Source organism: Gekko japonicus, unplaced genomic scaffold, assembly GCF_001447785.1.
Source record: "Gekko japonicus isolate JY-2015 unplaced genomic scaffold, Gekko_japonicus_V1.1 scaffold576, whole genome shotgun sequence".
In the NCBI taxonomy this organism is placed as follows: Eukaryota; Metazoa; Chordata; class Lepidosauria; order Squamata; family Gekkonidae; genus Gekko; species Gekko japonicus.
Window position 1 is genome coordinate 388154 of NW_015172022.1, and position 12054 is coordinate 400207.

General features: G+C 39.5%; 1 protein-coding gene across 1 annotated transcript in view; it reads right to left on the bottom strand.

Moving 5' to 3' along the window:
* The window catches only part of MAMDC2 (MAM domain containing 2), a 69905-nt gene that overhangs the window by 30530 nt on the left and 27321 nt on the right, over window positions 1-12054 (bottom strand). The window contains exons 3-6 of the mRNA XM_015420517.1: window positions 10877-11148; window positions 9375-9459; window positions 8399-8536; window positions 100-356 (exon numbers count right to left, since the gene is read on the bottom strand). Of these exons, the coding sequence (XP_015276003.1) occupies window positions 100-356; window positions 8399-8536; window positions 9375-9459; window positions 10877-11148 (752 nt within the window). The remainder of the gene's footprint in view (window positions 1-99; window positions 357-8398; window positions 8537-9374; window positions 9460-10876; window positions 11149-12054) is intronic.

Below are 12054 nucleotides of genomic sequence, written 5' to 3' on the forward strand. Positions count from 1 at the left end.
TGATGTGAAAGAAATGGCACTTCAACATCATTTTACCTAATGGCACATTGCAAAGTGAAGAATACACAGGCATATAGGTCAAATATTTGCTGGCCTTACCTCCATTGGGTATGGTGCATTGAAATCAACTTCTGCTAAAACCCATTCTGTATTCACAGTACTGTCTGCTTTCCAAAGCTCTTCATAAAAGCCAGTTATATCTTTCATGTAGACCGTGAAAACAATGCCACTTTCTTGCTGCATTTCATAATAAAAGGACAAACAGCCTGACATAGGTGTTGTTGTCCGAGGAGAGACCAGCTGAGCCACTTCCTGGAAATGTTTTACATAAAGAGAGTCCACATACATGTAGTGACCTAAAAATAATGAAATTATGTTTGTACACAGCGTCCCTTTCAAATATCTAAAATGCATACAAATACATTTTATGCAGATCATTTGCAAACAGTACTGAAAGATACATTATTAAGAAGTTCACAAGAGTGAACAGAGAATGAAAGAGGATACAATGAATTATTCCTGTAAGCAGCTTTGGGAGCCAATCGTGTTGAAAACTAGGATGATGTAATAATTGGAATGGTGATAAGTGCCATCAAGTCACAGTTGAGTTATAGCAACCCCAGAGGGTTTTCAAGCCAAGAGAAAAGCAAAGGTGATCTTCCACTGCCTGCCTCTGTAGAGCAGTCCTGCACTTCCTCGCTGGTCTGCTATCCAAGTACTAATAAGGGCCGACCCTGTTTAGCTAGCTTGTTCCATCCATGTTAGGGCAATACAATATTTATTTATAAGATTATGCATGGGATAGAGCAGGTAGAAAAAGAGGTACTTTTCTCCCTTTCTCACAATACAAGAACTCGTGGGCACTCCATGAAATTGCTGAGCGGTCGGGTTAGAACGGATAAAAGGAAGTACTTCTTCACCCAAAGAGTGATTAACACTTGGAATTCACTGCCACAGGAAGTGGTGGAGGCTACAAGCATGGACAGCTTCAAGAGGGAATTAGATAAGCATATGGAGCAGAGGTTCATCAGTGGCTAGTAGCCACAAGGTATAAAATAAAATAGATAGGGACTCTGGGGCAAGTGATGCTCTGTCTTCTTGGTGCTTGGGGGGGGGTCAACAGTGGGAGGGCTTCTAATGTCCTGGTCCCACTGGTGGACCTCCTGATGGCACCTGGTACTTTTGGCCACTGTGTGACAGAGTGTTGGACTGGATGGGCCTTTGGCCTGATCCAACATTGGTGTCTCTTATGTTCTTATTCAGCTGTCTAGGAATATCAGTGCTAATAAGATTAATTCCCCCCCCCTTATATTTAATATGTGCTCCCATAGACAGGTCTAAATTATTGGGAATTAATCTTAGTCTCATGTGCTTGTTGTAGTAAATACATTACTTTTTTTTCTGGATTATTTTTCTATAGACAAACATACTTACATACCTTGAATTTCTGATTGTTTTACCTGTAGCCCAGATCATTTCCACCTGCCGCAAAGCATGACACAGTAACTTTACAGCATAATGTGACAGATTTTATTACTAGGAAGATATGATGAGGCCTTATCTAAGAAACAGTTGCATCAAGGCTACATCATAGGAACCTGGTTACAGAATTGACCTTACAGGGATGCAGCCATTTCCAGTTGCTAATCTGAGGTACCACTAAATCATGGCAAATCGTCAGTTGTTATGTTTTCTGCATCTGGGAACTAACTATAAATAGAAAGCCCCCCCCCCCCAATTTAGTGAAAGGAGTGCATTTTAGAACTTTGGCACCCACTATTCAATCATATGTAAGGAGAGATGCAGACTGTAATTCTGATTCACATCAAAAATCTTGGAGCACTTTATCATTGTTAACTATGGTTGATTTTATTCTGTTTTTAATGTTTTATGTGGTACATTTTGCCCTTATTCGTAGGCCGCCCTGAGCCCGCTCACGGGGAGGGCGGGATATAAGTGTAACAATAAAATAAATAAATATAAAATAAAATAAAGGTACATTCAGCCATTTCAATAGGACTTAGATGAGCATTACAGTGCACATTCATGCACATCCATAATGCGACTAAAAGCATCTTGCACCAGCTCTGCATACTAGGTACCATGCCAACAATAACAATCTGGAGAGGGGAAATGTCCTGTCCCCTTAGCAGAGGCTCAGTGGGATATTATTTACCAGGTAATGTTATTTATGTCCATGCCACTGAAAAGCTTCAACTGCCTATTTGTACACATTAGGTCTCTATTAAAGGGGTGGGACATTTTTCTCCTGGCTGTTGACAACGCTAGCCACATGTAACATTAAAGCTAATAACAACAATGACATGGAGGTAGAAAAAGAGAAAAAAATGCAAAGGTTTGTGGGAGCAACACTAGAAATCATAAGATGTTCCATAGCTCAGGTTTTGTTTTGTCGTTGCCCCCTGCTTGTGTTGGATTTTGTGTATTTGTTGCTAGGGAGTAGTTTTACAATGGCACCAAAAGTAATTGGCTGGTGTTTTTCTAGCTGTTAACTGTAGTTATTGGCCACTTCACCCTTGAATCATTGTTGGGGGGGGGGGGATGACTTAACAAAATCCTAAATTTCAGTGTACTTCCAGCATAGATTTTGTATTGATAGTAATTTGTCTAAAGTTTTTTATTTAATCAAAATGTGTGCATGTAGTATAACCAGTTAAGAAAACCTAAGTCAAATTATATGGGGTAAGCATGTCCAAAACCAAACTACTTTTACCAGCTCTTAACTATATTGATTTAGAAATTTCTGGGTTATGGGGATTCAGCACTGAAACAAAATTTGCACCAAGGATAAATGGAAAAAAGATAAATGGATTACATAATTTAAAAAAAACTCATATGTACTTGCTTGATTTGCATTTTCAGTTGAGCACTGAAAGCTCAACCCTATTTCCTTGAAAATCTACTGAACCCTATACAGGATTCAACCACCGAATATTGTCTATATACTTTCAAGTCTATCTTTGCAGCCACAGGAGCTAGAAATTTGCTTTTCTCAAAAGCAAGACTGGTCAGGATATTGAATTCTGCCCCCAGTACCAAATTATGCACTTTTTGGTGTCAGTATGGTTAAGATGCTGAACTGCAGGCTATGGAAGGTCTGTAGTTCAGCAGTTCGAGACCTGGGTTGCCGCATGACGGAGTGAGCTCCCGTCTCTAGTTCCAGCTCCTGCCAACCTAGCAGTTCAAAAGCAAGAAATTGCAAGTAGATAAATAGGTACCACTTCAGTGGGAAGGTAACAGCGTTCCATGCGCCTTGGTGTTTAGTCATGCTGGCCACATGACCACGGAAACGTCTTCGGACAGCGCTGGCTCTTCGGCTTTGAAACGGAGATAAGCACCGCAACCCTAGAGTCAGATTCAACTGGCTTTCGAGCAAGGGAACCTTTACCTTTATACTTCCTATATTATCCATCAATCAGCAGTCTAATAGCATGGGAGAAGTCTGGCACTTGGAGGCACAATGGTTGACTTCCAAAGCTACCTCATTTCGTTCTTGTAATTTCTCAGTGGTTAAGTTATTCTTTTTTTCTAATGGAAAGAACCAAATAAGTTTTAATAATTAAGTCTAGTCACATTTGACATAAGTTAGTGTGTGTGTCTTGGAATCAACATTATAAAAGGACTGACAGTACCATCCTAAACAGGTCTACGCAATGGGGCTTACTCCCAGGAAAGTGCTCTTATAATTGTACTGCAATACTTTGCCTTCACTACAGAAGTGCTGTAACTCAGGAAAGCACCACCCAATATTCTAATTCAGTTGTTTCCCAAGCCTTAGATTTGAAAGTTCAAGGGGATGGTTGAGTAAATTAGATAGTAACATTGCATGTGGAACTGGAATTGATACTTTGCCCATACAAAGTATAGGTTTAAGTAGGAGTTTTCATCATCATTTTTATTCCAAAATGTAGAGTATCTTTTATGTAAGAATAATACCAGATTTCTAAAAAAGAATATTTTTACTCTGGTTCTAATACCTGGGAATAAAATAAACATGGAGATCATAAATTATAAAGTATGTATTTGTTTAAAGTGCATGTTTGTTTTATTCAAAATACTACCAAATACTATCGAATGGAGCTCCTATATTCCAACAACATGTATAGTTTTTGAAGGGAAAAAGAGTACTCTAAACACAGGGACATTTTCATAACTGTCAAAAGATTAGAGAGAATAAATCTCATAAACCTTAGTTTCTTATTAATGTATCACAAAGTTATACAATAAAGCCTTAATTCAGTTGTTTCCTGAGCCTTAGTTAAAGATATTCTCCAGAGCTCAAGAACCAAATCTCATTCCTCATTCCTACTTTGCAAAAGCACTGGGGACACAAACATCATAGCAAACCAATATCTTGCGAGAAAAAAGGTAACTTTCCTTGCCTTGTTCCTTTTGTAATGGCTTTTTTATACAGATAACTGACCCTATGGTCTATACAAAGGCAGTACCAAATTATGCACTTTTTGGTGTCAGTATGGTTAAGACTGCTGAACTGCAGGCTATGGAAGGTCTGTAGTTCAGCAGTTCGAGACCTGGGTTGCCGCATGACGGAGTGAGCTCCCGTCTCTAGTTCCAGCTCCTGCCAACCTAGCAGTTCGAAAGCAAGAAATTGCAAGTAGATAAATAGGTACCACTTCAATTATATGTAAGGAGAGCGTTCCGTGCGCCTTGGTGTTTAGTCATGCCGGCCACATGACCACGGAAACGTTTTCGGACAGCGCTGGCTCTTCGGCTTTGAAACGGAGATGAGCACCGCAACCCTAGAGTCGGATTTGACTGGCTTTCGAGCAAGGGAACCTTTACCTTTACCTTTATACTTCCTATATTATCCATCAATCAGCAGTCTAATAGCATGGGAGAAGTCTGGCACTTGGAGGCACAATGGTTGACTTCCAAAGCTACCTCATTTCGTTCTTGTAATTTCTCAGTGGTTAAGTTATTCTTTTTTTCTAATGGAAAGAACCAAATAAGTTTTAATAATTAAGTCTAGTCACATTTGACATAAGTTAGTGTGTGTGTCTTGGAATCAACATTATAAAAGGACTGACAGTACCATCCTAAACAGATCTACGCAATGGGGCTTACTCCCAGGAAAGTGCTCTTATAATTGTACTGCAATACTTTGGCTTCACTACAGAAGTGCTGTAACTCAGGAAAGCACCACCCAATATTTTAATTCAGTTGTTCCCCGAGCCTTAGATTTGAAAGTTGAAGGGGCTGGTTGAGTAAATTAGATAGTAAAATTGCATGAGGAATTGGAATTGATACTTTGCCCATACAAAGTATAGGTGTAAGTAGGAGTTTTTGTCATCATTTTTATTCCAAAATGTAGAGTATTGTTTTGTAAGAATAATACCAGATTTCTAAAAAAGAATATTTTTACTCTGGTTCTAATACCTGGGAATAAAATAAACATGGAGATCATAAATTATAAAGTATGCATTTGTTTAAAGTGCATGTTTGTTTTACTCAAAATACTACCAAATACTATCGAATGGAGCTCCTATATTCCAACAACATGTATAGTTTTTGAAGGGAAAAAGAGTACTCTAAACACAGGGACATTTTCATAACTGTCAAAAGATTAGAGAGAATAAATCTCATAAACCTTAGTTTCTTATTAATGTATCACAAAGTTATACAATAAAGCCTTAATTCAGTTGTTTCCTGAGCCTTAGTTAAAGATATTCTCCAGAGCTCAAGAACCAAATCTCATTCCTCATTCCTACTTTGCAAAAGCACTGGGGACACAAACATCATAGCAAACCAATATCTTGCGAGAAAAAAGGTAACTTTCCTTGCCTTGTTCCTTTTGTAATGGCTTGTTTCTACAGATAACTGACCCTATGGTCTATACAAAGGCAAGAATATACATCTCAGCCACAGCATTAGCTGCAAGCAGGAATAAAAAAAAAGTGAAACTAGCACCCACATGCCCTTGGCAGGGAAAGGGAAAAGGCCTTTAAAGGGCTAAAGGGGGGGGGGGTGCAGAGCTTAGCTCCACCCCCCTCCCTGAAGAAACTTCAGGCAGAGTGTTGATATGAATGTTCTGCCCAAAGCCACCCTGCCATTTCCCCCTTGAGCCAGAGAAAATTAGGTTTTCCCCCTCAAATTAAGATAAAGGAGCTATGACATTGTCTATACACTCCCAGTTATTACCAAGAGGCTTCTCACTGCCCATGTGGGGGGGGAAAACCCTTTGGGGAAGCAGCCTATATGACAAAACAAAAGACAGAAGAGTCCATGAAATTAAAGGGACAAACACTGCACATTCTTTACTATTAAAGATCTTAAAGCAACAGTAACATAGTAACTAAATGTAGAAATGTAGAAAGACAACCTTGATGAAAAATGAGGAGCTCATATTGGGTTTTTATTCATATTTGGTTTTATTCATTCAAGCCAGAGTAATAGTCTATTTAAATTTCTGATGAGATTCCAAAGAAGTTATTCTGGGAACAATGCCTGGATAAGTCATACCATGTGAAATTATTCATCAGTACGAATGAAGTATGAAGAGTTACAAGACCTTGAAACAAAACAGGCCTGAATGTAAAACAGTAGGCAAGAATATAGGGCACAGTTAACTTGAAAAGTGGGCAAAATCACAGTTCTGTTCGTGTATGCCATATAGTTAAATATTGTAGCTGAAAAAGCTGTTATGGAAAGCTGAATCTGTGGTGTCAGAATTTTACAGGTGAATCCTCCTTTTATGTAAGAAATGCCATTAACTAAGTTGTGTTGCCATGTTGCCACCTTATACAGCATTTATAAAGCTGGACTGTGCAAAAAGTGTACCAGGGCAATGGACTGGACGGTAGTCATGAGACTGCCACTCTACTGGAATGCTGGCATGTGTACAGACAAGGGAAACCTTGTGCCTACCCAGATGTGGACCCATGGAAGTCCCAATGCCTCTTGCTCCTGCATCTCCGCAGCCAGATGCCAGAAAGCAAGCCAGCCTCCCTGACCCTGCAAACACATGGAACCAGCAGCAGTTCACTGAAGAGAAGTCTTTCTCTGCAAAGGGAACCTGGACATTCCTTCACAGACACCATAAAAAGCTCTCTTCTTCATCACGCTGGCACCTTCCCCCCCCCACCTCTGCATATTGATAGCCCCAGGTGAAGCACATACTCAGCTTCATCCTAAACAAAAGAACTTCATCCATGATAGCATTAATGAGCAAGCATGTCTGCCAGCCACCCATCCTGATAACGCAGCTGTTAATCATCGAATCCTTAACATCAACTACCGGCAGTGGAGCTGGGACATCGCTACTCTTTTCTTTCTTTTGTTTTCCCCCATTCCCCTTAAGAGATGTCACTATTAGAGAAACATTATTTTAATTGCCCAACCCTTAATCCCATTCTTATGACCCATTAGCATCTAGATTTTTCTAGCTCTTCCTGGGGTTAAACAACAAAGGAAGTGCCAGCTTCCAGTCATCTTAGGGTATAAAAGGAGAGGATCACCCCATTGCTATCTCTCTCGCTTCTGTTCTCCTAACCCCACCCTATCTTATCGGTTCCATTCCTTGCACAGTTTGGGACCTTTCCACATGTGTTGCTGGTCAACTCACGATCCCCTTTCCCTAGTTATTTCCTTTTTCACTGCAGATTCGACTCACCATGTTGGACAGGTAATGTATCGCCCACCAATGATATTTTCCTGCTAATGCAAACATCTCTGTATTTTTCTATCTAAAATTCCTAGATATGTATCACTTGTGTGCATGTTTGATTTTATATTGTATGTGTGAGAATCCTTCAGTAAAAGAAATCACTGCTTTTTAAGATCTACTCTCAGCGTCTATTTCTGGGATCTGGATAAGTTGGACTCCCATATACATAGGTTATTGGTCCTATAGTTAATGCGTATTGCCAATTAACATTAATAATTCTCCACATTTATTAAGAAATAAGGCAATTTGCAAGAAGAGTATTTTGTTTAAGTTGTTCTATTTTAAATGTGTGAGTAATTTTATTTTAAATATTTTGGTCATGGTGCTCCCATATTCAGTTGTAGGAAACAGCAAAAGTGGGGGGGGGGGAACCAACTTCAGTAGCAAGTTAGGAACCTAGAAGGCTGAGCAGCTAAACCATAGAACAAAATACATCTATTTATTACAAAGTGCACAGTAACTACAGATTAAAAACATACGTAGAATGTAGATAAAAAGAGAGGTAGTGGGTATCACATTACATCCTCATAGCATATAGCATCCACATAGCATATAGCCAGGTTCCCGGCTCCCATATTTAATGTCAGAAATTCAGAAAAAAAGGCTTCCAGTAGATAAAGTAGTAAATCAAAATTCTAAGTGGAATTTCCATAATTTCTAGACCTGTCCCTACAAATAACCTTTCTTGCTTACCGAATTCATCATTAAGAGTGTGATCTCTTGGAAGGATGGACTGTGAATTTCCGATGTTGCCACCACCAACAAACCAGTTCACATTGGGATTCCAGCGGTTCATAAAACCACAAAGATGGTTTTCTTCAAAGTTACATTCTGCAGGTGCAAAGACAATAATTGACGCTCTGACCTCACAGTACATAAGCATTTGTTGCATGACACTGTTAAACATCTGATGTACTACTACTGACTACAATCAATTTAGTGTATGGGGCTAGTTGCTATGAAATGCAAACCACAAGGAGCTTGTGGAGGCAGATCCTCCCCACCTTCCCCATTCCCCAGCAAACCCTTGAAAAAAACAATACCAGGGTCAGGAATTTCAAGGGCAGCATGCACTGTGGCATGCAGTAAGGTAAGAGGAGGAACTACAGCATTATTGCAAAAAGTAATTCACAATGTCAAATTACATTATTATCATATATACTACTATGAGTCTCAATGAGAAAGGCAGGCCATTATTAACATAAATACATATTGTATTACCTATTACCCTAATCTGAAGTAATATTCCACACTTCGTTTCCACACCTAAGCCTCACTCTTACTGGAAATAATAAAAATAAATGTTATACCTATACAGTAAGGTAAAGGTTCCCTTGCTCGAAAGCCAGTCGAATCCGACTCTAGGGTTGCGGTGCTCATCTCCGTTTCAAAGCCGAAGAGCCAGCGCTGTCCGAAGACGTTTCCGTGGTCATGTGGCCGGCATGACTAAACACCAAGGCGCACGGAACGCTGTTACCTTCCCACCGAAGTGGTACCTATTTATCTACTTGCAATTTCTTGCTTTCGAACTGCTAGGTTGGCAGGAGCTGGAACTAGAGATGGGAGCTCACCCCATCATGCGGCACCCGGGTCTTGAACCGCTGAACTACTGACCTTCCACAGCCTGCAGTTCAGCGTCTTAACCACTTGAGCCACCGCAGCTCCTTACCTATACAGTAGCCAGTAGTTATTTTAATTTCAAAAATTGCTATGCTGGCAGAAATGTCTCTTCCCAACACACCTTCTAGCACAATCTGCAAAATAAGCCAAAAAGAGCATGATGTAAGTTCTAATGTCAAAAGCTAATTAGTTAGTAGGTAACACCTATGGTTTTCAGCCAGTAGATAAGGGCACTGAGTATCTAGTACAAGAGAAAAAGAAAGAGAGCTTGTTGCATAGTTCTGTACATCTGTTTTCATGTATCTCTCAGCCACAATTCAAGTCCAGTAGCAAACTCCAGAGGATGGCAGAAGACAGGAGGGCCTGGCGTAATGTGGTCCATGGAGTCGGACTCGACTGTGCGACTGAACAACAACAAAAAGCACTTTAAAGGCCAAAAAAATTGTCCAGGGTAACAGCTTTTGTGAGTCACTTCATCAGCTACAAACACAGTATCACATTTCACTGGCAAATATCCTGATATTTTGAAAACTTGCATTGTCAAAATCATTTTGTACACATAAATCCCAAGGAAGACAATTATATAAAGTTTTGCAGTTTTGTATACATTTGCTTGAACTGAGGGTCAAAGTGGGAAGGAATCCTATTTGTATTCCAGTGAACAAGTTTTGATTTTTTTACGAACTGGGATGTGAAACAAAACTTAATATGTTTAGATCAATATTAAGTCAAATGATGTTATCTTTAGATTGTAATGATAAGAAACTGATATTGTTGATGATATGAAGTAATTTGGAGCAGGGGTGGAAGCATTGTGGGAAGCCATTGGAGGGAGGGGAGGAACTGGGAATGGGGTAGACAATTGATAGAATGAAATGATTTAATCTTACATGTTGTATTCCTGAGAAAATAAAATTTGTTTACCAAAAAAAAAGTTTTGATTTTTTTTACTATGCTTGATGGCTACTATAACTTCCTGACAGCTGTTTTGCTAAGAAAATATGCTGCTATGGCTACAATGGGTGATCCACAAGCTGAGAGTTTTGAATTTACTTTTAATTATTTTAAGGCACATATTAATGATATTTAAGTGTATTCTATGTAAGGCATTCGTGTACAGCTTTTCTAGAATCTTTCTGAAAGTGCTTGCAGACCATAAAAATTACAGAATACAATAAGGATCAACATACATATAAACAGTTCTATATAAAATCACAGCAAGCCTAAGAATCACCATATGCCATATTATTTGGCATGGAAACTTTGGAGAGCTGGATTTCTCCCCTACCCCAGCAGCAGTGATGAATATGGAAAGCTGGTTTTTCAACCTTGTTCTCATGAGAAGCGAGGTACAGCACAACAACAAAAGACATCACATACATGAATTTCCTGCAGTATGTCCACTGAGCATTGATTGTAATATTCATGCCTGGATGAACATTCTTAGAAGTGAACTCATTAAACTCAAGCAAGTAACGAGTTTAAATAGAATTTACATGGTCAATAGCTTACAGGAGTAAACACAGCACTTTGGTCCAAAATTATACTTACCTTGTACTTATGTCTACCGTTTCTGACATCAAGACTAGCTATGAGCCAGCTTTCTGAGGGCTCTGTGGTTGTCCAAAGCAAATTATCAAAGCTTTCTCCTTCTACTCTTAGATACAGATTTAAGGTGGTGGGATCTACAGGCAGCTCGGAAGATGTTGCAATCTGATATATAAGTCTGATACAGCTCCATTCTTCAGAATGCAGATCAGGACTCAGTAATACAGCTGTGTCACCATTTGTTCCCTGTGAGGTATCCACAGAAATATAATGACCTAGTAATGCACAAACAATATTATTAGTATTTATCATTAATTTTCCAGTCATTATTGGAAAGTTATGTGGCATTTCTCTTCCATACATTAGTTTCCATATGCTACCTCCCCCCAATACTAGATTAGATCCTAACAGCTGTTTTGCAAACAAAACTGGGAGGAGGAACCCATTTTGACCTCCAAAATGGCTATATTAGGGATGTTCAGATCTGCTTGGGAAAAAAGCTGCAGTGAACAGGGAAATGTGGTGAGATCTAGTGGAAAAGTTTGTAGGATCCAACTCACACACTTTATTTTTAAAGACACATGCACACATATCCATGTTTTACAATAAATACAAGTATTATTTAGGAGAGTAGCCCAAAAATTTATTTTGCTGAAATTCTGCATGTTTGGCAAATTTCTGGGTATCAGAATTGAAAATCTGTAGCCTTATTGGGAATAAATATGTATATTACCTTTCCTATATAGTGTTGGTACTACATATCTTAAAACCAGGGCTGCAAAGACTCCCAGTGGGGGTGGGGCATCCCCCACTCTCAGATCCCATTTTCTGCAGCTGCTTTGAGCGTTGGCAAGGGAGTTTTTTAAATTGCAGCCTCATTACTTACTTGAAATTTTACCAGATATAGCAAAGAGTAGCTCTAGGAATCACTGGAAACTCTATGGACGGGGTCCCCAACCTTTCTGAGACTCTGGACACCTTCAGAATTCTGACACAGGGTGGTGGGCATGTCCACAAAATGTCCACACGAGGCAGAGCCACCCATAAAACAGCTGCAGTAGCTTACCTTCAGTCACACAGCAAAGATACATGTGCTGTGGTGGCAGCTGCTGCCAAAGCAACACTTTTAAAAAATCTGCACAGGCAGTCAAATCACAATTGGCCAATCAGAAGCCTGCTGA